This window comes from Drosophila bipectinata, chromosome 2R (genome assembly GCF_030179905.1).
Source record: "Drosophila bipectinata strain 14024-0381.07 chromosome 2R, DbipHiC1v2, whole genome shotgun sequence".
Lineage (NCBI taxonomy): Eukaryota > Metazoa > Arthropoda > Insecta > Diptera > Drosophilidae > Drosophila > Drosophila bipectinata.
The window spans coordinates 15,587,723-15,613,741 of NC_091737.1; the positions used below are offsets into that span (position 1 = coordinate 15,587,723).

Here is a 26,019-nt window from a genome sequence, read left to right on the forward strand (position 1 = left end):
TTTTACGATTGTAAACTAAAACCAGTTTTAAAGCTTTAAGCTTTGATTTGTTTATTGGCCAATAAATGGGTGAATATATGATTATAGTTATTCAAAATATATTTTCATTAATTTCTCTTGGTTAAGCGAAGTTTTAAGCCCTCTTTGGTAACCAGAACCGGAGCAGCATCGAAAGCAAACTCGACTTCCTTTCTGGGAGACTGTATCACATTGAAGTTGGCCAGAACCTTGGCTACTGCCACTTTGGAGTTGATCTTGCCCATGCGAAGGGCTAAAATAAATAATTTAGAAAACATATTTATGACCGATGTAAGTAATCCTTACCAATGCAGTGCCTAGGACCTTCTCCAAATGGCATATAGGCCGCTTGATTGTAGTTCATAATATCAGTATCAAACCGATGAGGATCGTAATCGTTGGGATTGGGAAAGTAAATCGGATCACGATTTATACCAAACAGAGAGATCAATATGGGTGTGCCCTTGGTTATAACATGATTCGTACCAGGAACCGAATAATCCTCAGTACACTCGCGATTTAAGAAGGGTAAGCCCGGATATTTACGAATAGTTTCTGGGAAAAAAAAGTCCTATAGAAACCTTAAAAAAAGACAACTGGATACTAACCCATTATGCAGAGCTCCAAAAACTTCATGTCCTGAATAGCTTCATAGGTGAACTTATCCTTTGGTTTCAGGTTGTGCTTTTTAAGGACTCCATCCACCTCTTCCCGGGCTTCTTTTAGTAATTCCGGATACATGGATAGTTCGTAGAGGGTAAAGGCAGATGCAGCTGCTGTAGATTCCGAGCCGGCAACATAGAAAAGAAACGCCTGGGCGGCAATCTTCTCGATAGACATCGATTTTAGCTGATCTTGAGCGGATTCCACATCCCAGACCTCGTCGTCATCCTCGCCAATTTTTCCCGTATTTCGCAAACGGATAAGCAACTGCAGCAGGTCCTTGCGAACCACATTGTTCTTCTCCCGGAACTCGATCGTCCGCTTCATCATGTCCCTTAATAGCGTAAGGATACGGCTCTCATAGCCCAGGCGATTCATTAGCTTTGCAATTCTACAAAAAACTTGATTAAAAATAAATCAATATATAAGAAAATTAGTATTTACGGCGGACAGATGAACATGGACATGTTATGGATCTTCAGTAAAAGCGATTTGTCCTTAGAAGTCGAACTGCTAATCTCCCGAAATTCATTTTGTGGATTCTTGAAACTGTCGATCTCCAGACCAAAAATAACTGAACCAATTATGTCCACTGCATAGGTGGTCATCACCTCCTTGATCTCCACCTCATCGTTTTGCTCAAGGGCACCCTCTAAATGTTGCACCAGCTTGTCGCCCACATCGTCTATGGTTCCAAACATTCCCTTGATTTTTCCGGAAGAGAATGAAGGTGTCAGCTTCTGGCGAAGATTCCGCCAAGAAGCTCCCCTCAAATTGAATAGGTTACAGGACAACGGGTCCTTCTCCTCGTCCACATAAACTCCGCGATCGTGAAAGCTGGAAAAATCGGTGGTCATGATTTGACGCGCCAAGACAGCATCCCGGATTAGGATGCTCCGTTTGTTCATCATGTAGATGCCCACAATCTTTTCCATGTGCCGGTCGTATATATCTTTCAAGACCACGCCCAAGCTCTTCTCCTGCTTCATTACCGAGGTCATAATGCCAAAAGGAATCTGGGCCGGCTCCTCGTCCACGCCCAATCTCTTCCAGGATGTGTAGTGATGTCGCACATACTTGTACAGCAATACCAGGCACAGGAGCAGCAAAGGAATAATCCACATTTTAACTTTTTCGTTTCTGTAAAATATATATTACTGTTCCTGGTGAAATTTTTGCGATGCAATAGACCCTACGCTGGAGACTGAAAACGCCGAATGTGTTTCGGCTTATATGTGTGGATTTTGTATACAGTCCGATCCGATAAGCGTTTTCTATGTTTCTTGCTTGGGTGCCGTGAGGGTTCTCTTACAGCTGAGAACTTTACTTGACGTCTGGAAGAAGCTTTCGGCTCTCCAGGAATTATAGAAATAATATAAAGAGTACTTTTAGGGAAACCACCTGTTAGTCGCTTCATTAATCAACAAACATTTTCGTTTTTAATTGCTTATTAAAATTTATTGATTTCCTTTTGGTTCTTCTTTACTTTGAGGAAGCCACTGAATGTTGTCTTCAACGTCGTCTCTTCGCAGCCGGAAGAATGTCCTCTTGTACCAGCTGAGGGTAATGTATCGTCCGATGAAGCAGCCACATGAGCTACAGTAGTGGTTGATATCATGGCGCCCCTCCCAGTGAATGGGATTGCTAAAATACAATATTTGAAATTAATGCGATATGAATATATAAGGGACCAACTTTAAGGCAACCTACCAGCATAGAAGCTTGTTTAGGCAGCACACTATCTTCTGCGACAAGGTTACCGCCTCTCTAGCCACTCGGGTAACTTGTGTCTGATGGCATGCAGGACACTCCAGCTCTTGTGGTTCCGTGGTCAGGTGACCCACCTGGGGCACCGCCGATATATCATCGGCGCTGCCATCTAAACTCTCCGTGCTGGCCATTTCGAAGCGTCCGCACAACTGACTGCTCAAAAAAAAACATCCACCAATCCCCCAAAATGTATCTGTATCTGCATTTGTATCTATAACACACTCAGCTGAACACGAATGATGCGTTCGGGAGCATGATTCTAAGAACAATCAAACCTAAGAGCATGCCAGAGAGAGTATTATATATTTTGGAGACACCGCCTTGCCGATCATCGAATAAATTTCAAGTAACTTATTAAAAAATTTGACAACAGCTGCTAGTTTATTTATAGATCAGTTTTGCGAACATGGTGACGAACCACTAGACTGGACGCCAGTGGAAGCCCAAGTGGCCGCCGCATTTGCTGCAAAAAGCGCGTTTCGTTTTCAGGCGTCCCTGCAGGCAGCTGTAGTAGACACAGGCCAGGGCAAAGAAAGGAAAGCAACTGAAAAGATCAACATAAATTAATAATTTTATCAAATGGTCTTGAATTGGTGGGTCTTACAGAGATAGAGTCGAGAGCACGCAGGTTAGTTGACTGATACATCCTCCCATATCAAGGGTTTCGATTTTGGCATTTTTTTGGCACAAAGGACACCGCACCTGGGAGGAATTAGGCCCGATGCTGAAGAATCGAATCTTGGGCTTTCCAGGCCGCTCCTCCAAAGTGGCCGTGGTGGCCACCGAATTGTTGTCCCCCCCTTGGACATTCACCTCCAGATCCGCATCGAAGTTGATCGCGCGAGACATTGCGACTGTTTGAGAATTATTTTCGGGTAGTCAACTGACAGGCAAAACCCACGAAAAAGAGAAATATTTCACCAAAAAATAACAAAAACCAAATTTAATTTAAGAGAAAAATTAGGAGAGTAATGCAAAAAATAACAAATATTCGCAAATTTTTGGTGGCTCTTCAGTCTCAGTGCTCATCACTCGCCACAAGGCCAACAACAAAAAAGTGATTAAAAAACTAAACAAAATAAACAATTAATTGTGAAGCACCCACTTCGTGTGCCCAGCTTCCCCACCCCTCGTCGCTTTGTCATTGTCTCTTCCATGCCCCCAGGAGGTAACCACATTTGCCGCAGATGACCTTGCAATCGTTTCTGGATTTCCTTGGACAGCAGGGATAAAGTGGTAGCAGAGAAAAGCAGCTGTAAGTTATAAAAAAAATATTTATTATTATTATTATTATTTATTTATCACAGTAGGCTTTTAGAATATTTAACACAAAAATGTACATCCACTTACCACATGGTCAGCAACCGCTCTAGCCGGACTCCCTGCTCGTGCAACCGCTCGTGGCACTCCGGGCAGTACATTTGGCGCAGGCAACTGATGTTGGTGGCCGCCGGTGGCGGTGGGGACACCTTCTCCGCCAGCTGGCCCGTGGAGTTGGACTTGCGACAGAAGTAGGTTTCCGGCTCCGAGTCCTCGGCATACCCGTAAGGATAGCCCCGGTGCGGTGGCGTGGCGAGGAGTAACGTGTCCAGGGCCTGGGCTGACTTCTGCTTAGCCTGGCCGCAGTTGGGATTCAGATTAATCTCCACGAGGTCGGTAGGGAACGCCTCCTCCTCCGGAGCTTGGATGTGAAACTTCAGCTGCCGGCTCATGTTGTTGAACTGACTCGACTCGGGTTTTCTATTTGCCTATAAATTGGGTTATTTTACAATTGAAATATTCAAAGCATAGAAAACATTAGACAAACAGTTATGTCTGGCCAGGTGGGGGAGTCAGTTGGCAGCGGAGGGAGGTATTTGCCAAACCTGTTGTTCATCTGTTTTGTCAAGCCTCCGAGTAATTTATTTGGCTAACACTATTTTCATGGCTAAGATGTTAACGGCTGCACTTGAACGCCAGGCCAATGGGAAAAGCTTTCAAAAGCTACCACCGAGTGGGTGGTATAGCTTTGCTATAAAAATTATTGAGGAAATATAGCAAAGAAATATAATTCACCTTTCATGAATAAATTAATGATTATTCAAAGATTTAACAATAGTATCCAGTTAGGATATTAAGATGATATTAATGTTTTTTTAATCTCTTTGGTCTTCAAGGGATAATTAGTTAGGCAAAACCGAGCTATTAAAACTTATTACTACTTATTATTATACAGAATAAAAAAAAAATGTACCTCCACATACCAGCCGAGAACTCTACCACTTCTCGTGCGAACTAGTACGTTTCAGCAGACTCCAACGGTGGAACCTGCCTTAGAAAGACTTTGGTTTGAATAAGATGTCCCTTCTATGCACTGAATAATCATTGCTTTACTTTTGGCCTCCAATGAACTGCATTTTATCATGTTAAAGAAAATTACATTCAAAAATAATTTTCATATATTTTGTAAAATTAAGAAATATAAAACAATTCAAAATACCTTAAAAACAGGTGCTTTAATAAAAAGCCATTTTAAAACAGTTGCTATTATGAAAGTTTCTGATATGAGCCGAATAAATAATTTACGTTTAATAAGGCCTAGACAAATATAGGCACATACTTATATTAAAATGAGAGAATCTCACTTGCAGAAATTCTCTCTCAATTGGTTCGACCAGCTTGTGTTTAATAATTGATTTTAGCCGTCAAGTGTCATAATAGAAAATAATACCAAATATTACTCATCAGCTATCAAATAGGTGAATCACCTGCCACATATTCGCCAAAGAAGCATTGTTGAAATGGAGTTCACTAAATCAAGTGTGCAATAAAAGCGTTATCCGTTTATGAAGGCGGCTGAAAGCCCCTTTTGTGTGAGTGTTGTCGGAGCGATAAGATAGTGGCTGGGTTTTAAGGTATTGCCATAGCTCTACTTTCCACTTGATGTTCAGTGCAACGCCAGCCAGCAAAGCGATCGGTTTTGTTCGTCTCATTTCCGTGAATCTGTAACTCCGTAATCATGGACAGCAAGCAGCCTCCGCCGTACAGCGAGCAGCCTGGATTTACCCCAGCACAGACTTATCAGGGGCCGGGAGGCCCCACCCAGCCTCCACTCTACCCACCGATGCCCCAGCCGCCTCAGTCCTCTACGGTGATCATCCAAACCACGACCACCTCCAACTTGGTGCCCATCGGCAGCGGTCCGACCCGCATCCGATGCCCCTCCTGCCATGCCGAAGTTTTGACCACCGTTAAGAGCAATCCTTCTGGCAGGACACATTGCTGGGCCCTCATCCTGTGCCTGTTCATGTGAGTATTTCCATCCCCTCAAAAGTGACTCATTATTTGTTTGCTAATGGCGGCTGCTCTTACTGAACAAAAGCTTGAAGACGTATGAGTTCATGGTAGTTATTAGTTATGGGGGAAAAATACAGGTTATAAAAAAGAACTACTCAAAATTGAACTGAAACACTTAGATTCTAGAATATCTAACATGATAACGATAACATCTTTGAAAACTGCAAGTATATAAAAACAGATAAGAACAGGAACTTGTTAAATAGATAACTATTTTTTATAGGACAGGAAGATAGTTATTAACATGATAATATCAAGGCTTAACCTTTCCACCCCAACAAATAAATAAATAGTTTCTTTTATTATCTAAAACTTATATAAACTCTTTAATAGTTGTGTATTACAATAAGTCGACACCCTGCAATCAATGTAAAAATAGCTCCGCCCATGCAAAAACAGTAGGAAGCTCAGTTATCGCCAGAAAGAACAACAAGTTTCTATATGCACGTATATATAAATATATGTACATTATTGCCTGATTACTTGAAAACATTGTTATCTCAACTGGAACTGGAGTTGAGTCAGATAACAAAACACCGATGGGGCTGAAAAGTAGCAAAAAAGTAAAGTGAGAATGTCGATCTGGTAACAGAGAGTGGGATGTGGCCAATACGAATTAGTGCCGCAATTAGAACCCTTTAGACTAATGAGTTAATTCCCCAAAACCCAAATCTAATCAATCTCCACAATCTATATTTTTTCAACCCACAGTTGCTGGCCTTGTGTGTGTCTGCCGTATTGTATGGACTCCTGCCAGAATGCCGACCACTACTGTCCCAATTGCAGCGCTTATATTGGAACCTACGAAAACTGACGAAAAACTGAAATAAACATATGTAGGCCTCAAGTGCCTTTACCTTTAACCTTTATGTCATAGCATTAGCATTATTCTTAAAACATGTTTTGTAAATATACAGTCCCATCACACTCAAAACATGGAACTTTACTCCGGAAAAGGGATAGACGATATTTTTTTAGATTAATACTTTATGAGGGCTAATCAGTCAAATGGATCGAAAAACATTAAAGCCATAAATCTAGTTGATTTGGCATTCCAATTAGTCTACTCTACAAGTAGCTTTTCCCTATTGTATGGATCTACCGGGAGGTGTCAAAATCAATCTTTGTACAGCCATATCGCCAGTTAATAAGGTTTGAAATGTTTTTACCTGGAAAAAAAATTTAACCTGTCGATTAGTTGAAAGAGATAACAAAACGCGATAGAACTTTGGTGTCATTAAGTGGCCATGAGCTTCAGTGCATGTCACACCGTAAGCATGAACACCTCAGCTCCAGACCCAGGAGGAAATGCCCCACCTTTGGAGGGTGGTTTGGTGGTGACCCAGATACCTATTTATACCCTTAATGGCGTCGGGCCCGGTGCAATACCGCTGACAGTTGGTTGTCAGTCGATGAGGGTCCGGTGTCCATCCTGCAAGGGTGAAGTGGACACCAGCTTGTTGACCGCTCCCACTCGGAAGACCCATCTGTGCGCCATGACCTTGTACATTTGCTGGTGAGTGGATAGACCCGGTGTTCCTGTTTGCATACAAATCTAATTTACTTATTTTGATTCATTGTTAGCTGTTGGCCATTCGTGTGCTTACCGTACTTTATAAATTACTGCAAGAATGTCCAACACTACTGCCCCAATTGTGGCCACTTTATCGGAAGTTACTCTTTTTGATTTTCGTTGATTGCCTCTCGAAATTTACCTTAAACTTAATTAATACAAAAGCTATGCTAAAACAGTCTTTTTTTATTGTTTGTTTATGTAGTACGTCGTATGTATGTATGTATCTTTTAGTGCTGGGAATCCCCGGTAGAAGTGATGGCACTGCTCGCCATTTTGTAATATAAATATTGGAGCCGCTTGTAAAAAAAGGTGCTACATTAACCGATTGTATTTTAAAGTATAAAAGTTATATATTGTGGTACAGATATGATACCACATTTCTTTAGCGACTGTATATATAAAGATAAGGTTTTGGAATTGATAAAGCTTCGACTTACTACATATACAGGTAATCGATACAATCGGTTCGTTTCTCCCATCACAGGCGATCGTATTGCCGTCTCGTTCAACAGAAAAATAAATAGAAAAGCACATGCACTTTTTGAGCTTTTCGTAATTCATTTGCGGCTATTCGAGGAGGAAACTTGGGACTGCGTCAATGCAGTAGCTAGGTGTTGATATTCAAATTAATTCCAGATAAGAATGGACTACCAGCGAGTGGGCGAGGCATCGCCTCCATCATATTCAGAGGCCTCACCCTCGGCTCCACCGCCAGAAATGGACATGGTCCACTGTGACTCCATGCCGGCGAAGCACCTTTATCCCCCGGTTCCACCGTACCAGCAGGTAACACCTTATCAACCAGTGCCCCAAATGCCACCACCACCGCCACAAGCCCCAGTCCCAGTTCCAGTTAACGTGGTGCATCACACGACCACTGTACTGGTGGACAATCCCGGGCAGGGAATGATCTGCCCAAAGTGCAGCGCCCGGATTCGCGTTCGCACGGAGCACCATGCCACTGGAAAGACTTATTGTTTGGCAGCCCTGCTCTGCCTGTGCTTGTAAGTAAAACCTACAAAGAAAATTATTTTCCAATGAATTTATTTAGTTGGAAATGAAAGCCTTAAGCTTATCTATATTTGAACATAGCGCAACTGTTTACAAAAATATGATGACTAAGAGCGAAAAGGGCTTTATAAACAATTCTGACCGTTTTTCTCTTCCTCCAGCTGCTGGCCATGCGTATGTGTTCCATGCTGCTGCAACTGTTGCTACAAAACCAGCCAGTTCTGCCCCAACTGCAACGCCTGCCTCGGAACATTCTAAAGACTCACATTACAATCATCATAACAATAATTGGATACTGGAAGATATATACATTATCTTATAACGACATACATAGAACATACATAACGACAGCATAAACATACATAGAATCTTATGTATCTTAACGTACGACTTTTAATGAAAACGAAGTATTAAATGCAAATAAAGATATTCATACCAAGACATTTCTGGGAATCCCCTTTACTGAAATTGCATTGCTATGCATTTTTGTATTTTATTACAAACAAAGCAGTAGGGCTTAATTCCTTTTAAAATCACAAAAAGATGGAATCGCGTCATTTTTTTTTTCTAATGAGGTATTTTATTTAATAGTTTTTTCTCATTGAAATACAAAATAAAATAAATTTGTATAATTCAGTAAATAAAAGTCACTTTGAAAAAAGCATCTGCAAACCATGTTGCTGACACATCATTTGAAATGAATTTCTTAAGAATATTTTTGTTTCCTGGCACAAATAAATAAAATATTTCAATCATATTTAAAATATTGCAATAAAAGGCTACCTTTTTTCTTATAATATTATTACACATATCATCGTAGGTATGTATGTTTGAAATGTATATTCTTTTTGCAATTGCAAACGCCAGCAACATTTTTGTAGCAGCCTTGTTGCTGCAACATTTGATAGCAACATTAGTCCACTTTTTGCCCTGGCCAGGAAAAAAGACCACAATACCTTCCCGTTCCTTTAGCAGTTAACAACACGTATCGGTTATTCTGGTGCTTCTTCAGTAACACGGGCTGTAAGTAGTGATTCAGTAATACTGACGACAGGAAGCGCCAATTTTATTATAGGGCATTGAAATAAGAATTAGATAAAAAAAAGGGAGATATATTGCAAGCAATTGGTATTTATTGAGTCTTAATCCCCATATCTCCTATAGAATTTTACAGCAAGATGTCCACTGCCGTCGGCCCAGAACCCACTACTGTGGTATGTCCTAATTGCCAGCTTCAAGTGACCACACGAACGGAGCCAAAAGCTACGACAAAAACGCACTTGTTTGCCCTAATCATGTGCCTTACCTGGTGAGACTTTCTATTATTTTTTTGTTTTCACTTGTTGCATTAGACAGTGTTACTCTTACAGCCTCTGGCCCTGTGCTTGCTGCCTTTACTGCACGGATTGCGCCCGGAGCACCACTCATTTCTGTCCATCTTGCAACAACTACGTGGGAACCTATGATCGCTAACGCCTGATGATTTTTACCTTTAAACTTAATTTTATTCGATTCAAATTATCATTAAATACCATTTTCTAAACTCTTCTGTGTATTTAATATTAATGTATGCTTTCCAAGAACTGCGAATAGTTTGCACAGATATGTTAGATAAAATTTAGACAGAAATCACCCTCAGTTTACCATTTTATATTCACTTGCATGGTGACATCATACAGTTTGCACTGTGAAAGTCAACAGAATAAAAAGGAAAGGGCAGTTATAACCCAGTGTTTCAACCATCCATATACCTTAAGTTGATAGTTTTTTTTTTTTAATTTTAAGGTTTTTGAGAAATAAAACTTCTCTTAGACAACTTGTTATACTTGTTTTAGGCATTTAAAATATCGATTTGTCTAGTTAAAGTTTAATAAAAATGATTAGGTATTTTGTTCTATAAAATCCCATACCCTATATTCCCATAAAAAATAGCCACATACCGGGCTTAGCCAGTCATCGGAGATAAGTTTGTGAACATGGGGAATGTCCAATTAAATTTCCAAGCTCACTATTCTTTTAATGGCCAAAATACACGCTAAGTTGAAAGGTAGTTTTTAAAAACATGTCACAAAGCTTTATAACAAAAAAATACATTTTTTCGTTACTAAATTAGTTGAAAATTTCATTAATATTATGTCCAACTAAGAAGAAAAATAATATCAATAAACTTTATGATATCCTAAATACCAATTATACTTATTATTCTATGGAGCGCATACTATTTATTTCGTAAATTTGAGTGATTTTCAATTGTAAGTCATTAGGTGAAATGGGATGAATATAGTTAAAGGTCTTCTAGCTGCCGACTATAAATAAAGGTAACAGAAGTGTCCAAGTTACATCAGCTATAGAAATGGATAAAAAAGAAACTGAATTTCTATCTTTAGAAGGTCTGGGAGCTAAGTCATCCCCGGTTGCTCAGCAGAACCCCAGTCTTGTGGTTATAAACCCAAGTGGTAAGTAGAAAAAGTATACATATTTTGGATACATATCTAGATTCTAGAATTATCTATATTTTTACAGTCCCTATTCCAATACAACTGGGTCCTGTTAGCCAAATACTAAAATGTCCTTATTGTGAAATCATGATGGAATCCCGAATCGAAAAACGGATAACTAAACAAACCCATTTGTTTGCACTGGCACTATGCCTAACAGGGTATGCTTTTTAAAGAATGTACTAATCTTTGTTTAAGTATTAATCTTTTTTTTCAGACTGATATGTCTTGTTCCCCTACCTTATTGCCTAAAAAGCTGCCAGAGTGCAGATCATTTTTGCAGTCAATGCAATAGATTCCTGGGAGCGGCAAATTTTTGAATTTCTTTATAAAATTAGTTGAATGCACCTATATCTTTACATATTTTTACTATTTTTACCAAACACAAATAAATAGTTACTCACACGTCTGGAGAACGCCATCTAAACATTGTTTTAAGCAAAAAGAATGTGGAGGTTTGACGAGAAAAAATATATATATGGTACATATATTGTTCATATTATTTTTATTTTATTTATACAAAAATTCTGGATGAGTATGGGTATGAGTGCCAAAAAAGAAGCTATGATTAAAAATTTGACACATTGTTCATGAAACATTTTCTGCGCGGTTTCTTGGCTAGTATTGAAGTAGATAATTCGCAGTTTTATAGCAGAGCTTAAATGGGTTGCACACCGAAAAGAGCATAATAATTTAAAAAAAAATGGACCAATTTCCTCCAGCATACAACCCAGGATGGGATCCTTCAACTGCAGCACCACAACCTTAACAGGTTCTCGTCCAAGGTAACATTTTAGCAAGATTGGACTGACTTGTTTTGGGAACAGCGTTATAACTTCACCAATTTTCATAATTTTCTAATGAAATGTCTCGTTTTATTTAGATTTAACGAGACAATATTGATATGTATCAAAATTGATACCATTTTTTGAAAGTTGTACCGAAAAAATGGCGTCACAGTCCGAAAAACACGACAAAAATTTAAAAATGTCAGTTTCTTGCGTAAAGATCTATTTTTTTCAAAAGCTAAAACATTTAACTATTAAAAAACGTAAAAAATTTTAAAATCAACAATTTCTACTAGGTCTCTTCAAAAGTTCCAAATCACTGTCGCACTGTGTAATCAGTGGAGCATCCGGAAAAACATAAAACAGTCGTTTAGTTAACAAATTGATGTGTCATATTTCTAGTCAAATAATTCAGATTTTGGGGAAAAAAAAAGATTTTTACTAGGAATATTTAGTACTTTAATGTGCTTATGACGCAATTCAATGGCCTATGTATGCTATATAAATATAATATTCATATAAAATAAAACTTGGAGATTGTATGAGTACCAAAAAAGGAGCTACGATAAAAAATTTGGCACAATACAATCATAGAACATTTTCTGCGCTGTTTCTTAGCTTGTAGTTGAGTTATAAGATCTTAGTCTTGTGGCAGAGTTTGATGGGGTTGTACAGCAAAAAGAGTCAGCTAAATAATAATAAAAAATGAACCAAAACCCAGTACCCAACAATGGATGGGGTCCTCCAATGGCAGCAACACAACCACAACAGGTTGTCGTTCAAGGATGGGGTGTTCCAACTGCATCACCACAACCCCAACAAGTTGTCATCCAAGGTAAAAAATTAAATGTATAAAAACCGAATTGTAAATATTTAAGAAAAATTCTAATTACGTGCAGCACCACCGACAAATGTGTTGGGCAACAAGCCAAGTATGGTCACCTGCCCGAGTTGTGAAGCTCGTCAAACAACTAGGGTCAGGTACGAAGTAAGTTCGAAGACTCATCAAACAGCGTTGTTGATCTGTATATTGTGTGGATGGTGTTGTTGCTTCCTTTTTCCATATTGCATGAAATCCTTCAAATCGACCATTCATACCTGCGGAAAGTGTGGATGTTATATCGGGACATTCACCAAATAAAAGACAAGTCATTTGATTTTCACTAAAAGTTTCAGTAATGTTTTTTATAATATCCTTTCATAAAAATGTATTTACTTGCATATTGTTAAAAATTTAAACCTTTAATAAACAGTGGAAGTAATAGAAAATATATAAAACAATTATCATTTAATCCATTAAACTAATCCAGAATTTTATTGTTTAAAAAAATTGGTATAAAAATCGATGTGTTTTATTTCGTATACAATTGTTTCGTTGTTAATTTGTCTCAGCAATATATGAGCTAAGGCAAAAAACGATTGATAAGAGCCCTAGCTTATCATCAGAGCTAGACTCGGATGTGTGTTTCGGGAGATTGCATCAAGTTTCGGGATTGCTCAGCTTAGTAATACTGAGACCAGAAAGGGAGATAGAGATGACAGGCAACTACGGAGTGCCAGGAAAAAGCCGATCGCCGGAAGTATACAAAACCTTGACTGAACCGGGAACAGTAAGTCCATCGGATAAGCCAAAAAGAAATTCTTCAGCGGGATCACTCATCTCGAACGACCTGCAAATTTCTTGGTATCACAAAATTTGGTTTAATTTGCGGTAATTTATTTATATTTTTACTAAAAAGAGAAAATTGGTTGAGATTTGTTTACGTTGCAGATCGCTTTTTGATTGTGGAGCTCGATGATTATTGATGGGGATCCAATAACCCAGAGATTATTTATATTCAGCAGAATCTCATCATTAAATTCTTATATTAAATACAATGACTCATAAATAAAATGAAATTTCTTTTGAAATTCGAAGTTTTTTCTTTTTAATGAAAACCGTTTTTTTTTTAAATATACATTACATACATATACATTAATGTCTTCAAGTCTCGTTATCAATATTTATGACATATACGCAATAAAATTTATTCAAGCTGTGTACTCTAATCTAGAGTCGTTTTTTTGTAACATTTTTCGGAATAAGCATTTATCGTGCATATTGTTCTTGGAAATATGTGGTTTTTGGAAATATGTGGTTAGTTCGTTTTTAGTTTTAATCAAAACTGATCCATCTTTTAGATTCCCCTCCTCATGCAGAACCGACTAATTTTTGTAATGATGAATATTGATATTTTTTCGAACGAGGTTTTATCTTTTCTTTAAGTGTTTTATGATAAACAAGGGGAACGATTGTAATTTAATAGCCTCAAGAATGCAGAAAAAGCGTTTATTAACCCCTTGACGTATTTCCACGATTCTGACTCGTGTTACAATTTCTGTGTCTAACATCCGTTATATATAGTTTCGTTATATGTATAATAATAAAAAAAAAATTAGTTGATGTCGTGCACAACATCTTAAATAAATAGTTTTATTACATTTCGTTTTGCAGCCTTTTGTAAGCATCAAAATCATTTTGTTTCGTGAAAGTTGTGTGCGAACAGTTAGAAACGAATTTCGTTGCGCTTACTGATACGGGGTTGAGCTTTCCTTAATTGCCAATTTTATGGATAAGTAGAAGGATTTATAAACAAGCCTAGAAAAATTTTAAATTAGTGGTATCTCAAGTGTTATGTGGTTGATTCTAATATTTTATGGCTGCTTGGCGGTCGGCACTGAAGCCCAATCGGGGAAAATAACTGCGGTATGTTTGAAATAGATTTTCGAAATGCATAATTCAGCGAACTATTCCTTAAAGGTAAGTATCATTAAAGGGCACAACTACCCAGTGGAATCTCACTATACGCGAACCAGAGATGATTATATTCTCCAAGCCTTTCGGATTCCAAACTCCGCCTCTTGCCGACGTCCAGGAACGAAGCCGGTTGTTCTATTTCTTCATGGGATGACTGCCTCGGCAGACACTTTCTTGCTGAATGGACCCAAGGATGGACTGCCCTATATGTTGGCTGATGCCTGTTATGACGTCTGGCTGGCCAACTTCCGAGGCACGCGTTACTCCCGACTCCATGCATACCTGAATCCGAACAAAAATGAATTTTGGAGATTCAGTTTTCACGAGCTCGGAGTGGAGGACCTGGCCACCTTTATAGATTATATTCTGCAATTAACCAATGAAAAGACAGTCAATGTGGTAGCTCATTCCCAGGGATGCACTACGTTTCTGGTTCTACTATCCATGAGGCCGGAGTACAATGAGAAAGTCAAGACAGCGATCCTGATGGCTCCGGCGGCATTTATGGAGCACACCTCGACCCTGGGACAGACGGTCTTTCGGCCGTATATAATGGTGTCGCCGGACAGCGAGTTCCTGCAACACAGCAAATTAAGGAGCCATATCATGCCCACCGTTTGCCGACTGGGAAGCTGGTCCGTATGCAACTTATATTTGTTCTTAAACGGAAGGCCATCAAGTCACTTTAATACCGTAAGATGCCATTTACTTGTTAGACTAGATCCTAAGCCTTCTCTCTATACAGAGTGTCTACCCTTCGCTATTGGCCACCCATCCGGCGGGCATTTCCACCCGCCAACCCAGGCACTTCATACAGCTTACGGATTCCGGAAAGTTTCGCCAATATGACTACGGTCGTGTTAAAAACCTAATTGTCTATGGCCAGAAGTCCCCTCCGGACTATAAGCTATATAATGTCCAGCCGCTGTCCCCAGTACATATTTTTTACAGCGACGACGATTCGTCCGTCAATGCCACGGACGTCCGGTTTTTGGGCAGTAAGTTGACGTCGGTGGTGATGAATCGCATCACCAAGCCCACGTGGCACCACTTGGACTTTATATTTGCTATTACTGTGGCCCAAGATATAAATAAGCCAATTATTCAAATACTTGACAAATTTTCATCAAAATAGTCCCAAAATTTTGTAAACATTGAATTTTATTTTTAAAAGTAAATACAATACTTTAAAATGCCAATATGGTAGGTGCATGTTCTCGATAATTGAATTCTATTTAAATATTTGACTTTAAAACTTGATTTAAACTATGGGGAATAATAGGCCTACAACTGAAATGAAATGCTTTAATCTAATTATTCATGGAAATGGCTTAAATTGAAGTATGTAGAGGAGTAGATTAATGAAGCTGCCTTCTCGGCGTTCAATTAGAAAATCACGATACAAAATTCCATAAGTCTCCACAGGATATTGTAAAACACCCTTATGGCGTTGTCCTTCAAAAGAACTAACCACTGTAATCTATTTTGGGACACATTCTTGTAAATGCCGTTTTCATTAAAGTTTTCCATAGAAAACCATACGGGGAGCACCAAGGATGGTTACCATATATGCTCGAGGTGTTTCGCATTTCCGACTCCCACAAATCTCATGAGAGGAAAGCCAAGAAAGTGTTTTTTTTCATGGATGTGGACGCTTTTCTGCATTCTGCGTATGGATGGGGAACACCTGCGGCAGCCGATATTCGCAACGCCAACCCCCACCTGGCCATTAACGATACTGAGTACTTGTAAGTCATCCACTGGATCCACTGGATATCTAGATATATACATTCACTTGCTAAGATAAGTTCATACGAAAGTTAAAAACAAAGCTTTCGTTCAAAAAGAGCTTTTGGCTAAATTGTTTGTAGCCACAATACAAAGTACGAATACGAAACGTTCGAGTATCTGTCTGAGATTCAGTTAGTCATCAGCTCGCAAACGAAGATGCAGTACAATCAACCGCCTCCGGGTTCTACGAGTTATCCGTATCCGGCACCACCGCCGAGTTACGAGCAGGTGGTGCACGTCCAGGCTCCAGTGAGAGTGGTTCATGCAGGTCAACCGCCACCAGTGGTCATCATACAACGTAGGTTTTGGGGGTTACGATTTGGTTTCATATATTTATATAAAGACTTTCGCGATTTCTTCAGATCAAACTGCACCGCCTGTGGGTCCAGATCCCTCTTTCATCACCTGCCCCCACTGCCACGTCCAGAAATTGACCCGGGTGGAGTATGCTCCAAGTGTGAAAACCCATTGCATGGCCGCCCTCCTTTGCATCGTTGGGTAAGAGACTCGGAAGATCTAATTATATTTCTCTGCCTTATCTAATCTCAACCTTTGGGAAATGCCTCAAACAGTCTTTGGTGTTTCGCCTGTCTACCCTACTGCGCCACCAGCTGCATGAACGCCAACCACTTTTGCGGCAACTGCAACAAGTTCGTGGGCGTCTATAGTAGTGATTAGGCCCGGAACGAAAATAAACAAACAAGAAACAGTCGGACCCCAAACAAAACGAGGCAAATCGAACCGATCGAACACCCCCATCGGAAATCATTGGGAAAGCGAACATTTTTGTCCAGGTGTGAACAGTCGGCGACGGCGACAACGACGACGAGAAAGATATTCCCCGGCAGGGTCGGAAAGCTTTTGGGTTTTGTATTGATAACGAAGCCAGATACTAGACACACTTTTTTTCCACCGCGTTCCCTTGAGTCATTCACGAAAACACACCCAGAACCGCAATATGGAGCGTGTCTATCCGGCTACACCCCTGGAAGCGCCCAAGGGATCCGGGGAGGTGGAGTCGCCACCGGAACACCAGCAGCTCTTGTCACCGCCAGCTCCACCGAGTTACGATCAAGCCACTGGCATACCGGCGGAGACAACCGGACCTACGCCCAAGCCGGTAACAACAACAACCACACATCATACAGTGGTGGTGGTGCCCAGTTCGCCTTACGGCCCGGAGCCCATGGACGTTCAGTGCCCCCACTGCCATAACTACGCCCGGACCCGTATATCCTACAAGCCCAGTTCGCGCACCCATTTGATTGCCCTGATTCTGTGCCTGTTCCAGTAAGTGTGCTGTCCAATGTGGGTGGTTTCCGTGACTCAGTTTTTCTTGCTTATCGAACCACAGGTTGTACTGCTGCGTGTGCCTCCCCTACTGCATATCAAGTTGCATGAACACGAATCACTACTGTGGCATGTGCGATCGCTACCTGGGCACCTATAATCGCAAGTGATTTGCCGGATTTGAGGGGGGTTCTGACTCGTTCTTTCTGTTCATTTTTATGCGTTTGTGTTACTGAATTAAACTACGAGTGTCCCTAGCTCAAAGTTTAATTTATTTTTATCCCAAACTTTGTTACATTCATATCGTATATAATGGAATAACTTAAAAGCATTTGCTGTTTTGAAATTGCAGACTTTACCTGCAATGTGAATAAATAAACAAGTTTATTACTTAATTAATCAAAGCTCTTTTCGTAGATTAAAGTATGGTTCCGTAGGAGGTGTATATTTTACGCATTACTTTTTTAAGAACTGACGTTATTTATTCTACTTTTAAAAAGATAAGTTATTATCTGCAGAAAGATATATTTTTACGGACATCCTCTTGTACGTGAAGATAAGCTGGATAAACAATCTTTGGCATTGTGGGCATTAGATAAAGCTTTCGGTACACACAATCCGAGAGATACTTTTGGTTTTGCAACGGCCCAAAAAAGATTGCCCAACCGAGGGAGGAGAGCTTGGAAGCTCGCTCCGATCCGAGCCAAAATACAAATCTGAGTACGTATCTGAACCTGAATCCAATTCCGCTGACAGTTGAGAGAGGTAAGCGGAGCTAAAGACACGCCGTCGAGTTGCAAATGCGCAAAGTAAACAAAATTAATTGCTAGACTGGAACTTGAATCTCTTACTCATTGCGATCCGAAACCTGAACTTCGTACCTGAGTGTTTTTTTAAGAATGGATCAGAAGAGGGCCATGCTGTATCCGCAGGTGGATTTCGATTCACCGAGTGCTCCTTCTCCGACACCAACAAGGGACTTGGCCAATCCGCTGGGCCATCCCGTGGAGGCTCCTCCATCGTACGATGCAGCAATAGCAATTCCTCCAGTGGTTGCCACACCAGCGATTGCCCCAACACCGCCCCAGCCAGTAATTGTTGTAACCGAACAGCCACAACCACAACCACCTACAGTGGTGCCGATTGGTGGGTATTTTAATTGGTATTTATTTTAAAAGTTAGTAGTTAGTACTTCTGACGTCACTTATTCTATTGCAGATGCTTTGAATTTGGGCCCAAATCCATGCCGTGTTACATGTCCAGCATGTGGTGCTCAGAAGACTACCAGGATGACCCATACAGCCAATTCGAGAACCCACATGGGGGCTGGGCTGCTCTGCTTGGTGGGGTAAGTCGATTTCTATTTAGGAGCTATAAAAATAAAACTTTGAAAATAATATATTTATCCTTTTTTTTAAGATGGTGCTGCTGTGCCTGTATAGTTCCTTATTGCATGAGAAGTTGCCGCACTGGAAACCACTACTGCCGTAAATGCAACACATTCTTGGGGTCATATGATCCTAAAGGAACGAAGTGATTATAAGACTGTGATAAGATGTGATCTGGGGTCTATACACAAGAGAAAATATTAGTGAGAGGCAATGCATATATAATATTAACCATTACGTAAAAAAGTTTATCTCCCTACAACCAGCTGATTTATTTGCAAATAATTAAGATACTACAGTGACTATTTACTTAAAAAATAAAAATGAACAAGAAAAACTAATAACAAGAAAATATTATGGATGACTTGAAACATAAATAGACTAAAGCAAAATGAATAAAAGCTTTGCTTTAATATTCCTAAAGATGCTGACCTCAAGTTGGCTAAAAACGAAGTGCGTGGGTGTTGGTTTAGCTCGTAACAACAATAAAACGTAAACAAAAGACTTGATATCTATTTCCGGTTTAACTTTGGCGCCAATCAAACACTATAGCTATTTACCAGCACTGTATACATGAGCCACAGGGTGTTTCGAGAAAATGAGTGTGGTATTTATCCACACTTTTATTTAAATTCATTTTAATTTACAAAAGACCCTTTAAAAATGGAAAAAAAGCAAAGAAATAGAAAGCACTTAATCAAAAATTAAATTTTTTACGATAATATTAAAATAACCAATAATGTAGCCTGCGCAATTTAACCACCAGATGGCGATAGTATTTTTAAGCCCTTACTAACACTGAACAGCGCATTCGACAACACTACATTTTTCATTGCATTTTCACAACAAAAAAACTCTCTAATTAGGCTAAAAGCAGCTGCGGTGGCACATAATAATAGTATATTAATAAGAAAATTAGCAGCACTAAGGCAGTGCAGCGCAGGAGCAGCAGCGCCAGTAGCAGCGGCCTCAAAAGGAAACCCAAAACATCCCAGCTGCAAATTCGGCCCCCGATTTCGTTTGTTTTCATCTATTATGGACAAGAAATCCTCGCCCGTGCGTCGACAAAAGCGACAGGCGAAAGTGATCGAGGAGAATTTCTGGGATTGCAGCGTATGCACTTACAGAAACTCTGCGGAGGCCTTCAAGTGCCGCATGTGCGACGTGCGGAAAGGTGAGTGACCTCGATTCCGATGCCCCGGATCCCCCGATGATTGCGTCGCGTCGCGTTCCGGTTTTCGTTTTCACCATTGGGATATGCTATGAAATTCTATAAATCTTTACTCATTGCATATAATTTTTGGCATTTTTTGGCAATATTCAAGTTAATTAAAAATATTTTATTCGCGGAATTGGAACCAGTTGGATGCTTACTGTTCTATAAAAAATTTAACAAAAAATAAACGCAAAAATCGGAACCCAATTAGCCATTACCTTGACCTCGTACTCATGCATCTTTGACCTTTTTCCAGGAACCTCCACGCGCAAGCCACGGCTGAACTCGGCGCTAGTCGCCCAGCAGGCGGCAACATTGCCGGGAGCCAGTGGCAACATGCCAAATGGAAAGTCCGCCTCCGGATCGCGACACGGTAGCGGGCACGACAGACAGAGGCATAAGAGATACCCCGCCCGATTGAAGAATGTTGACCGGTCTACGGCGCAGACGCGCGAGGTGACCGTCAACTCGGTGACCGTGTTCATCACAGAGTACAAGGCCAAGCCGGTGAGCAGCCGGCGCGAGTCCAGCGAGCAGAGCTTCAGCGAAAGCAACGACAGCCGGAGTTAGAAAAGGGAGTCCTAGTCCCCAACCAGAGCTCTTCAATATTCTACGCCACGGTCCTCGGTCCCTTGTTACAAATTGTAAATTCTAAGTGTTAGGCCCCCGGCGAAACAATTGTAAATCGAAATCCGTTTAAGTTACCAAGTATTAGGCCACGTTCAAAGACCTCTCCTTTCCAAAAAGAAGATAACTAGCCACTCCCCAAGTTCATGACTTCCAGCCCAGGCCAAGAAAGTGAAGCGACGAGTCGATTGCATTTACACGACGCTCTCCAACACACACAACTAAAAAAAATGAAAGAAAAGAAAGATACAAATCAATCTTTGAATGCGCTAAAACCCTGTATATAGCGATGCAAGAGTTCTCCAATTGTCTCTGTCTCGTATCGTAATTTTAGTTTTAATTTAATTCTACTACGTCTAATTCCTAATTTATTGATGAAAGGCAAGTATGTGTAACCGCCGTGTACATGTTCAACAAAGATATCATTTGTTTTGTAAGTGTCGAATTAAAATATGTTTTAACTAAGTGCAAGCTAATCTCAATGTTCCACTAGCAGCGCCCATCTTTACATGGTTTGTCCAACTATTATAAAATATTCTATTGTTTTTTTAGTAGAAAATGCTGCTTTACAACGAACAGAGTATCAGAGATTTAGAGCGAGGAGATGAAACAGAAGCCACGTAGCTTGGTTGTAGACAATTTGCTAATTTTAATTTGTTTGTATACAAGACTGATTAAGCGTTACCAACCAGATATACATACATACATACATACATACATACCTACCATACATATAGGCAACCCCCCCAAATACGCACCCAGCCGGAGTCGAATTTTTTATTTGGTGTTTTTTTTTTGTACCCTGGATAATATCCAAGCAAACAATAGACGAATACTCAAACTCGCAGAAAGAGAATTTTGTACTTAGTAGAGCTTAAAGGCTCTTCCACCATAGAAATAATTACTTAGCAAACAACAAAACAAAAAAAACAAGATTTTTGATATGAACGATTGTATTTAATATTGGATAAAGGACACAATGGTTTATAATGTGCTTGATATTTGTATTTTGAGATAGATTATTTAGCCACAATCCAAAAACCACACACACAAACAGGACACTGTACACCCGTATACACTCTTTCAAAACTGCCGGACTGTAGTCAAAAGTAACTTCCAATAGAACCAAACTCACCAAGGATTACCATTTACAATCAATACGAATTGTATTCCAAGTGCTTAGCCAATCGAGCATTAATCAAGAATAATAACAAATATAAAAGCTAAAACAAAAGTAATTAAAGCAACACTCACACCGACCCACACAGAGATAGTTAAAACTTGAATTCAAATTGTAAAGCATAAACTTTTAAAGCATTATAAAATACATTAAATAAATTTCAAAAACGCTATTCCAAATCTTTGTCGTTACGCTGCCTTTAAGAGATGAATTTAATTCTTTTTATTTGAACTTATCCAACTTGCTAAACTTTTGTTGCCAAGTTTTACTTTTGATTCTTTTTATGGCTGACATTCGGCTTAAAGTTTAAAGGTCTTTAAAGAGCAAAAGGAGCATACCGAGCCACTGAGCCACCCCCTGTGAATGCCAGTACATCCACCCATTTTCCAGGACCCAGGACCACCCACGCGTCGCCTTTCGCTCCCTTTGTCTCTATGTAGAGTGTTTGTGTGTGTGTGTGTGTTTTGTGTGCCATGGCTGGTTGGGTGGGGGGAGGCATCATCTGTATCTGTATCTGAGTATCTGCTTACGCGTGCTCCCAGCCTCGCTTTTCGGGCCTCAGAACAGACCCAGACCAGACCCCGCCTGAGTTTCGGTTTCAAATGCACAGAGAAAATGGGTAACAAAGCTGGAGCAAGAGCCGGAGCCGCAGCCGGAGCTAGAGCTGGAGCTCCAGCCAGTGTCTCTGGTCGATGGCTACGCCTTTGGCAGCTGCCTCAACTTTTCGCACAGAGCCGGAGCACATCGCACGCTTCGCAAATAAATTACAAATTGTTTCGTTCCAGCTCAGCTGCCACAGTTGAACTTCAATACTTTCAACCACCAATTCTTATGTTAAGGAATCTGAAAAATTGCTTTCTTATATCCTTTAGGTATTAATTTGAAAATAATGATAATCTGTTAAAATATTTTTCACTAAAGGATTTCTAGTTTATGTAATATCTAATCTGAAAACCTTTTTTCCTAGCCGTAAAAAGGATATAACTAGTTAAAAGCTATTTAAAAAAATAATCGTATCCTTTCTTATTTCAGATCCCTTAACTATTGATTTAGAATTTATGATTTTCTCTTTAAAGATTTTAGATTTTCACTGAAGTGTTCCTGGTTTTTATAGTTTCTAATCTGAAAAACTACCTCCTCATTTCAGATCCTTTAGGTTATTGGTTATCTCTAAAAATATTAAAGATTTCATAATCTTCAATAAGTTCCTAATCTAAACATCTATCTCCTCATTTCAGATCCTTTATTTATTGGGGTTTCTCTTCAAATATTAAAGATTTTAACTATAGGGCTCTAGTTTTTTGTAATTTCTTTTAGAGACACTAGTTCTTTGTTTCAGATCCTCTAAATAATGTTTCTAGTTTTTGCAGGCCCCATCTTTCTTTAAACTTCTACTTTTCCATTTGCTAATCAACTTTTTTTTCTAGTTCCATTTACATATTCCTAATTAAAGTTTCAGTTAGGTTGGCTTCACTGTGCTAACATACAGACACACAGAAGAGACCCCCAAAAGTTCTCACACCCCGTCACAGCCCTCCTACAATTCGCTTCAGACATCTAGCCTGGCGTTCGAAATTTTGCCGTTCGCATTTTCTCTAAAATGTTAAAATTCACAGGACCTCCCCGGCACCCCTCGCACCACACCCTGCATACCGTCGTTTTGCCCCACAGGCGGCAGGACCTGCGTTATCAGCGCCACACTCTCTGCGCTTATCTTCCATGTGCGCTCCATTCTTTGGCACTGTGCTTCGTCCTCCTCTGGCATTGCCGTCCTTCGTGGTCCTCCGCCTTCTTATCCGTTTGTTTGTCCGTGCTTCCGCCTCATCTGTGCGACCGTCCGCACATCCTGCGCCACCCGGCCACCCTGCCGCCCACCTCCTCGCGCCTCGTCCTTGTGTGTAGTTGAAAATTTTCGTTTTGGCGAGAAAAAAAAGCGGTGCTGCAGCATTTGGAAAATGTGGAACTCCTTGCCGATGCTACTGTTGGTGGGCGCAGAGCTCACATGGCGCATACGCCGCGTTGTCCGGCTCGAGGATCGCCTGGAAAACAAAAGGCGGAGGGGGATTACGCTGAAGGATAAATGGAGGGGCAGGCAGGCAGGATGCGGGACTGGTAATCCCAGCAAGTAACTTGAGCACTTTATGGCACAGCGCGCACGTGTATCCGAATCTGTGCAAATGTATCTCGGTGGGTGTATGTATGTGTATGGGTGTTAGATAACCTGAAAGAGGATAAGACGGCCGTGGGTGGATGGGGAATCCCTTTAAAGCCCCGCTATAGCTATAGCTCACGGTTTAAACACACTTTGGGCCTTAGCCGTTTTAATTACATTAAAAACTTTCTCCCAGCATTAAATAAATTGAAGCCGAAGATGAAGATGAGGCTGGCAGCGAACGGCGAACTTATGTCACTTTGATCCTGCCAAGTAACTTCGGGCCAACTCATGCGAAAGACAATGGGGAACTACCCCCTGCATGCCGGCCCAGTCCCCGGTAATCAACTTTAGTCTTTAAAATTGAAATTCCAGCATTAGGCACGGAATGCCAACCAACCAACGTAAAACACAATCTATCTATCCGAAAGGGGTGGCTGCCAAAGGGATTCGGTCGAGGAGGCGGCAACGGAACCCAGGATAATGGGCTGGGTAGGAAAATTCGCCACCGCTTATCTGTTTCCAATGTGCCACAGCACGTCGAATTTTATGCATCATGAAATTACTATTCATTACCCATCAGGGCATGTCAAATAAATCATAAATGATTAAAATTAAATTACGGAAATGTATTGCAAGGATGTATACAGTCCTTGGTGTTTAAAACCTACTAAACTAATCACTACTAACTAAGCTAAAGCTTTAACTGAAATCCAAATAATTTCCAACATCCCCAAAAAGCCTGACCTAAAAAACTGATTAGCCTGACACACTTGCTTCCCTTCTTGATTAAAGTTTGAAATTAAAGTTTTTCGAGAATATACGACAATCGCACTGTCACCACCGCGCCCAACCCGCCCTCTGGACGCCCTCTTAACGCCCCTGGCAGTGCCCCGTTTGGGCCGTCAGCTTCATTGTGTTTATTTCTCATGTTAAAATCAAATTCCCGCGTGTGCAATTTTTCATTTGGCCCGAGAGCCGGAGTCCGGAGTCCGGAGTCCCGAGCCCGGCGGAGAAATGAAAAGGAAGTGGAAAAATGTGTAAAGGTGCGTGTGCCGGGGAATCGCAGAGGTGTATGGATGGGTGGGTGGGTGTTTGGGGCCGGGTTAGGGAGGGTGGTGTGTGTTTTTGGGGAGGGTGGTGTGATTGCTTGGCTGGTTCTTCCGGCGTGCTGTCTGACGTCAGGTGAAGTCAGCTTAAAGAACAACTTTGCCTACAAAACTTTGGCCGCCAGCTTCAATTCTTACGCTTTTTTATACTGCTAGCTCTGAGCTGCATTTTGGGTAACATTTTCGATACCTGTCGGCATGTGTCGGGCACCCAGAGAGGTATTCCTCATTCCCCTTTTAGTTTCAACTCCAAGCCCATCTGCATCTCTTCTATGGTGCTTGGTGCTGGGTTCTGGGTTCTCGATTCCCGGTTCTTGGTTCTATATTCCTCCTCCTTGGCGCCCGCATAACTTGCGCTCTAAACAAAACAAAAATGCGTTGGCAAAGCGTAGGACCAGGGACAGACCAAAGACACCAATTGGAGGCGGAGGAACACGCGGCGGGAGGGGCGTGGCAAGGCACAAGCAAAAGCAGAGGCAGCTGGCTGCGATGACAACAGCACTGGCAACAGCAAAGGCAACGTTAGTGGAATACTCTCTCCCTAAAAGGGTTAGTTTACTTTCTTTTTAAAAATAAAAATATAATACAAAAAAGCTTTTAATAAAATATGTTTTAAGAATAGTAAATATTATTTAAAGAAATATTTTAACAAGTATAGTAGTCATAAAATAAAATTTAAAAGAAACAGGAAAGCGTATTTGTAAAAGGATCCTTCGGACCTACTAAGCCGCTCCATCCTGCTGACTGCCTGGCTGCTTGCTGGCTGGCTGAAAGGACAGCGACAGGCCGCCGAGGACGAGGACTACGGA

At 40.6% G+C, this 26,019-nt stretch overlaps 13 protein-coding genes and 3 long non-coding RNA genes across 18 annotated transcripts; 10 read left to right on the forward strand and 6 right to left on the reverse strand.

Annotated features, from left to right (window-relative positions):
* Nucleotides 1-38: 38 nt before the first annotated feature.
* On the reverse strand, nt 39-1,893 carry Cyp6d2 (Cytochrome P450 6d2). The gene is made up of 4 exons (XM_017238506.3): nt 1,126-1,893; nt 627-1,072; nt 325-573; nt 39-271 (listed from the first exon to the last, which is right to left on the reverse strand). The coding sequence occupies exons 1-4, from the start codon at nt 1,803-1,805 to the stop codon at nt 108-110; spliced, it is 1,539 nt and encodes a 512-aa protein (XP_017093995.2). The 5' UTR covers nt 1,806-1,893; the 3' UTR covers nt 39-107.
* A 243-nt stretch (nt 1,894-2,136) lies between these two features.
* On the reverse strand, nt 2,137-2,614 carry LOC108123381 (uncharacterized). Its single transcript, XM_017238504.3, has 2 exons — nt 2,392-2,614; nt 2,137-2,325 (listed from the first exon to the last, which is right to left on the reverse strand). The coding sequence occupies exons 1-2, from the start codon at nt 2,580-2,582 to the stop codon at nt 2,139-2,141; spliced, it is 378 nt and encodes a 125-aa protein (XP_017093993.2). The 5' UTR covers nt 2,583-2,614; the 3' UTR covers nt 2,137-2,138.
* A 25-nt stretch (nt 2,615-2,639) lies between these two features.
* Nucleotides 2,640-3,313, reverse strand: LOC108123418 (uncharacterized). The gene is made up of 2 exons (XM_017238543.3): nt 3,056-3,313; nt 2,640-2,995 (listed from the first exon to the last, which is right to left on the reverse strand). The coding sequence occupies exons 1-2, from the start codon at nt 3,298-3,300 to the stop codon at nt 2,872-2,874; spliced, it is 369 nt and encodes a 122-aa protein (XP_017094032.2). The 5' UTR covers nt 3,301-3,313; the 3' UTR covers nt 2,640-2,871.
* Nucleotides 3,314-3,449: 136 nt separating this feature from the next.
* Nucleotides 3,450-4,431, reverse strand: LOC108123417 (uncharacterized). Its single transcript, XM_070278054.1, has 3 exons — nt 4,259-4,431; nt 3,802-4,199; nt 3,450-3,704 (listed from the first exon to the last, which is right to left on the reverse strand). Exons 1-3 carry the CDS (start codon nt 4,325-4,327, stop codon nt 3,593-3,595), a joined length of 579 nt encoding a protein of 192 aa, XP_070134155.1. The 5' UTR covers nt 4,328-4,431; the 3' UTR covers nt 3,450-3,592.
* Nucleotides 4,432-5,353: 922 nt separating this feature from the next.
* On the forward strand, nt 5,354-6,721 carry LOC108123610 (lipopolysaccharide-induced tumor necrosis factor-alpha factor homolog). Its single transcript, XM_017238856.3, has 2 exons — nt 5,354-5,739; nt 6,499-6,721. The coding sequence occupies exons 1-2, from the start codon at nt 5,450-5,452 to the stop codon at nt 6,599-6,601; spliced, it is 393 nt and encodes a 130-aa protein (XP_017094345.1). The 5' UTR covers nt 5,354-5,449; the 3' UTR covers nt 6,602-6,721.
* Nucleotides 6,722-6,827: 106 nt separating this feature from the next.
* On the reverse strand, nt 6,828-7,531 carry LOC138925996 (uncharacterized). 2 transcript variants are annotated; one of them, XR_011442281.1, is made up of 3 exons: nt 7,395-7,531; nt 7,105-7,326; nt 6,828-6,956 (listed from the first exon to the last, which is right to left on the reverse strand). It is a non-coding gene; the product is annotated as an uncharacterized lncRNA (long non-coding RNA). The 2 variants fall into 2 exon arrangements; XR_011442282.1 differs by having other exon boundaries at nt 6,866-6,956; nt 7,138-7,326.
* Nucleotides 7,035-7,481, forward strand: LOC108123611 (lipopolysaccharide-induced tumor necrosis factor-alpha factor homolog). The gene is made up of 2 exons (XM_017238857.3): nt 7,035-7,303; nt 7,372-7,481. The coding sequence occupies exons 1-2, from the start codon at nt 7,035-7,037 to the stop codon at nt 7,472-7,474; spliced, it is 372 nt and encodes a 123-aa protein (XP_017094346.2). The 3' UTR covers nt 7,475-7,481.
* A 332-nt stretch (nt 7,532-7,863) lies between the features above and the next one.
* On the forward strand, nt 7,864-9,036 carry LOC108123609 (lipopolysaccharide-induced tumor necrosis factor-alpha factor homolog). The gene is made up of 2 exons (XM_017238855.3): nt 7,864-8,367; nt 8,536-9,036. The coding sequence occupies exons 1-2, from the start codon at nt 8,006-8,008 to the stop codon at nt 8,630-8,632; spliced, it is 459 nt and encodes a 152-aa protein (XP_017094344.2). The 5' UTR covers nt 7,864-8,005; the 3' UTR covers nt 8,633-9,036.
* LOC138925997 (uncharacterized) lies at nt 8,971-11,929 on the reverse strand. Of its 2 annotated transcripts, none has more exons than XR_011442283.1 (3): nt 11,277-11,929; nt 9,158-9,418; nt 8,971-9,099 (listed from the first exon to the last, which is right to left on the reverse strand). It is a non-coding gene; the product is annotated as an uncharacterized lncRNA (long non-coding RNA). The 2 variants fall into 2 exon arrangements; XR_011442284.1 differs by lacking the exon at nt 11,277-11,929 and adding an exon at nt 11,113-11,215.
* On the forward strand, nt 9,336-9,917 carry LOC108123427 (cell death-inducing p53-target protein 1). The gene is made up of 3 exons (XM_017238553.2): nt 9,336-9,397; nt 9,539-9,683; nt 9,745-9,917. Exons 2-3 carry the CDS (start codon nt 9,553-9,555, stop codon nt 9,845-9,847), a joined length of 234 nt encoding a protein of 77 aa, XP_017094042.1. The 5' UTR covers nt 9,336-9,397; nt 9,539-9,552; the 3' UTR covers nt 9,848-9,917.
* LOC138925998 (uncharacterized) lies at nt 10,739-11,212 on the forward strand. The gene is made up of 3 exons (XR_011442285.1): nt 10,739-10,830; nt 10,898-11,033; nt 11,090-11,212. It is a non-coding gene; the product is annotated as an uncharacterized lncRNA (long non-coding RNA).
* Nucleotides 11,930-14,249: 2,320 nt separating the features above from the next.
* Nucleotides 14,250-15,672, forward strand: LOC108123598 (lipase 3-like). The gene is made up of 3 exons (XM_017238841.3): nt 14,250-14,406; nt 14,461-15,150; nt 15,203-15,672. The coding sequence occupies exons 1-3, from the start codon at nt 14,335-14,337 to the stop codon at nt 15,590-15,592; spliced, it is 1,152 nt and encodes a 383-aa protein (XP_017094330.2). The 5' UTR covers nt 14,250-14,334; the 3' UTR covers nt 15,593-15,672.
* Nucleotides 15,673-16,363: 691 nt separating this feature from the next.
* LOC108123602 (lipopolysaccharide-induced tumor necrosis factor-alpha factor homolog) lies at nt 16,364-16,961 on the forward strand. Its single transcript, XM_017238845.3, has 3 exons — nt 16,364-16,546; nt 16,611-16,746; nt 16,821-16,961. The coding sequence occupies exons 1-3, from the start codon at nt 16,405-16,407 to the stop codon at nt 16,924-16,926; spliced, it is 384 nt and encodes a 127-aa protein (XP_017094334.1). The 5' UTR covers nt 16,364-16,404; the 3' UTR covers nt 16,927-16,961.
* A 245-nt stretch (nt 16,962-17,206) lies between these two features.
* On the forward strand, nt 17,207-17,942 carry LOC108123600 (lipopolysaccharide-induced tumor necrosis factor-alpha factor homolog). The gene is made up of 2 exons (XM_017238844.3): nt 17,207-17,538; nt 17,603-17,942. The coding sequence occupies exons 1-2, from the start codon at nt 17,207-17,209 to the stop codon at nt 17,706-17,708; spliced, it is 438 nt and encodes a 145-aa protein (XP_017094333.1). The 3' UTR covers nt 17,709-17,942.
* Nucleotides 17,943-18,040: 98 nt separating this feature from the next.
* On the forward strand, nt 18,041-19,295 carry LOC108123599 (lipopolysaccharide-induced tumor necrosis factor-alpha factor homolog). Its single transcript, XM_017238843.3, has 3 exons — nt 18,041-18,684; nt 18,757-18,886; nt 18,958-19,295. Exons 1-3 carry the CDS (start codon nt 18,438-18,440, stop codon nt 19,073-19,075), a joined length of 495 nt encoding a protein of 164 aa, XP_017094332.1. The 5' UTR covers nt 18,041-18,437; the 3' UTR covers nt 19,076-19,295.
* Nucleotides 19,296-19,722: 427 nt separating this feature from the next.
* RYBP (ring and YY1 binding protein) lies at nt 19,723-22,121 on the forward strand. Its single transcript, XM_017238878.3, has 2 exons — nt 19,723-20,100; nt 20,399-22,121. Exons 1-2 carry the CDS (start codon nt 19,962-19,964, stop codon nt 20,710-20,712), a joined length of 453 nt encoding a protein of 150 aa, XP_017094367.1. The 5' UTR covers nt 19,723-19,961; the 3' UTR covers nt 20,713-22,121.
* The last annotated feature ends 3,898 nt before the right edge of the window (nt 22,122-26,019 follow it).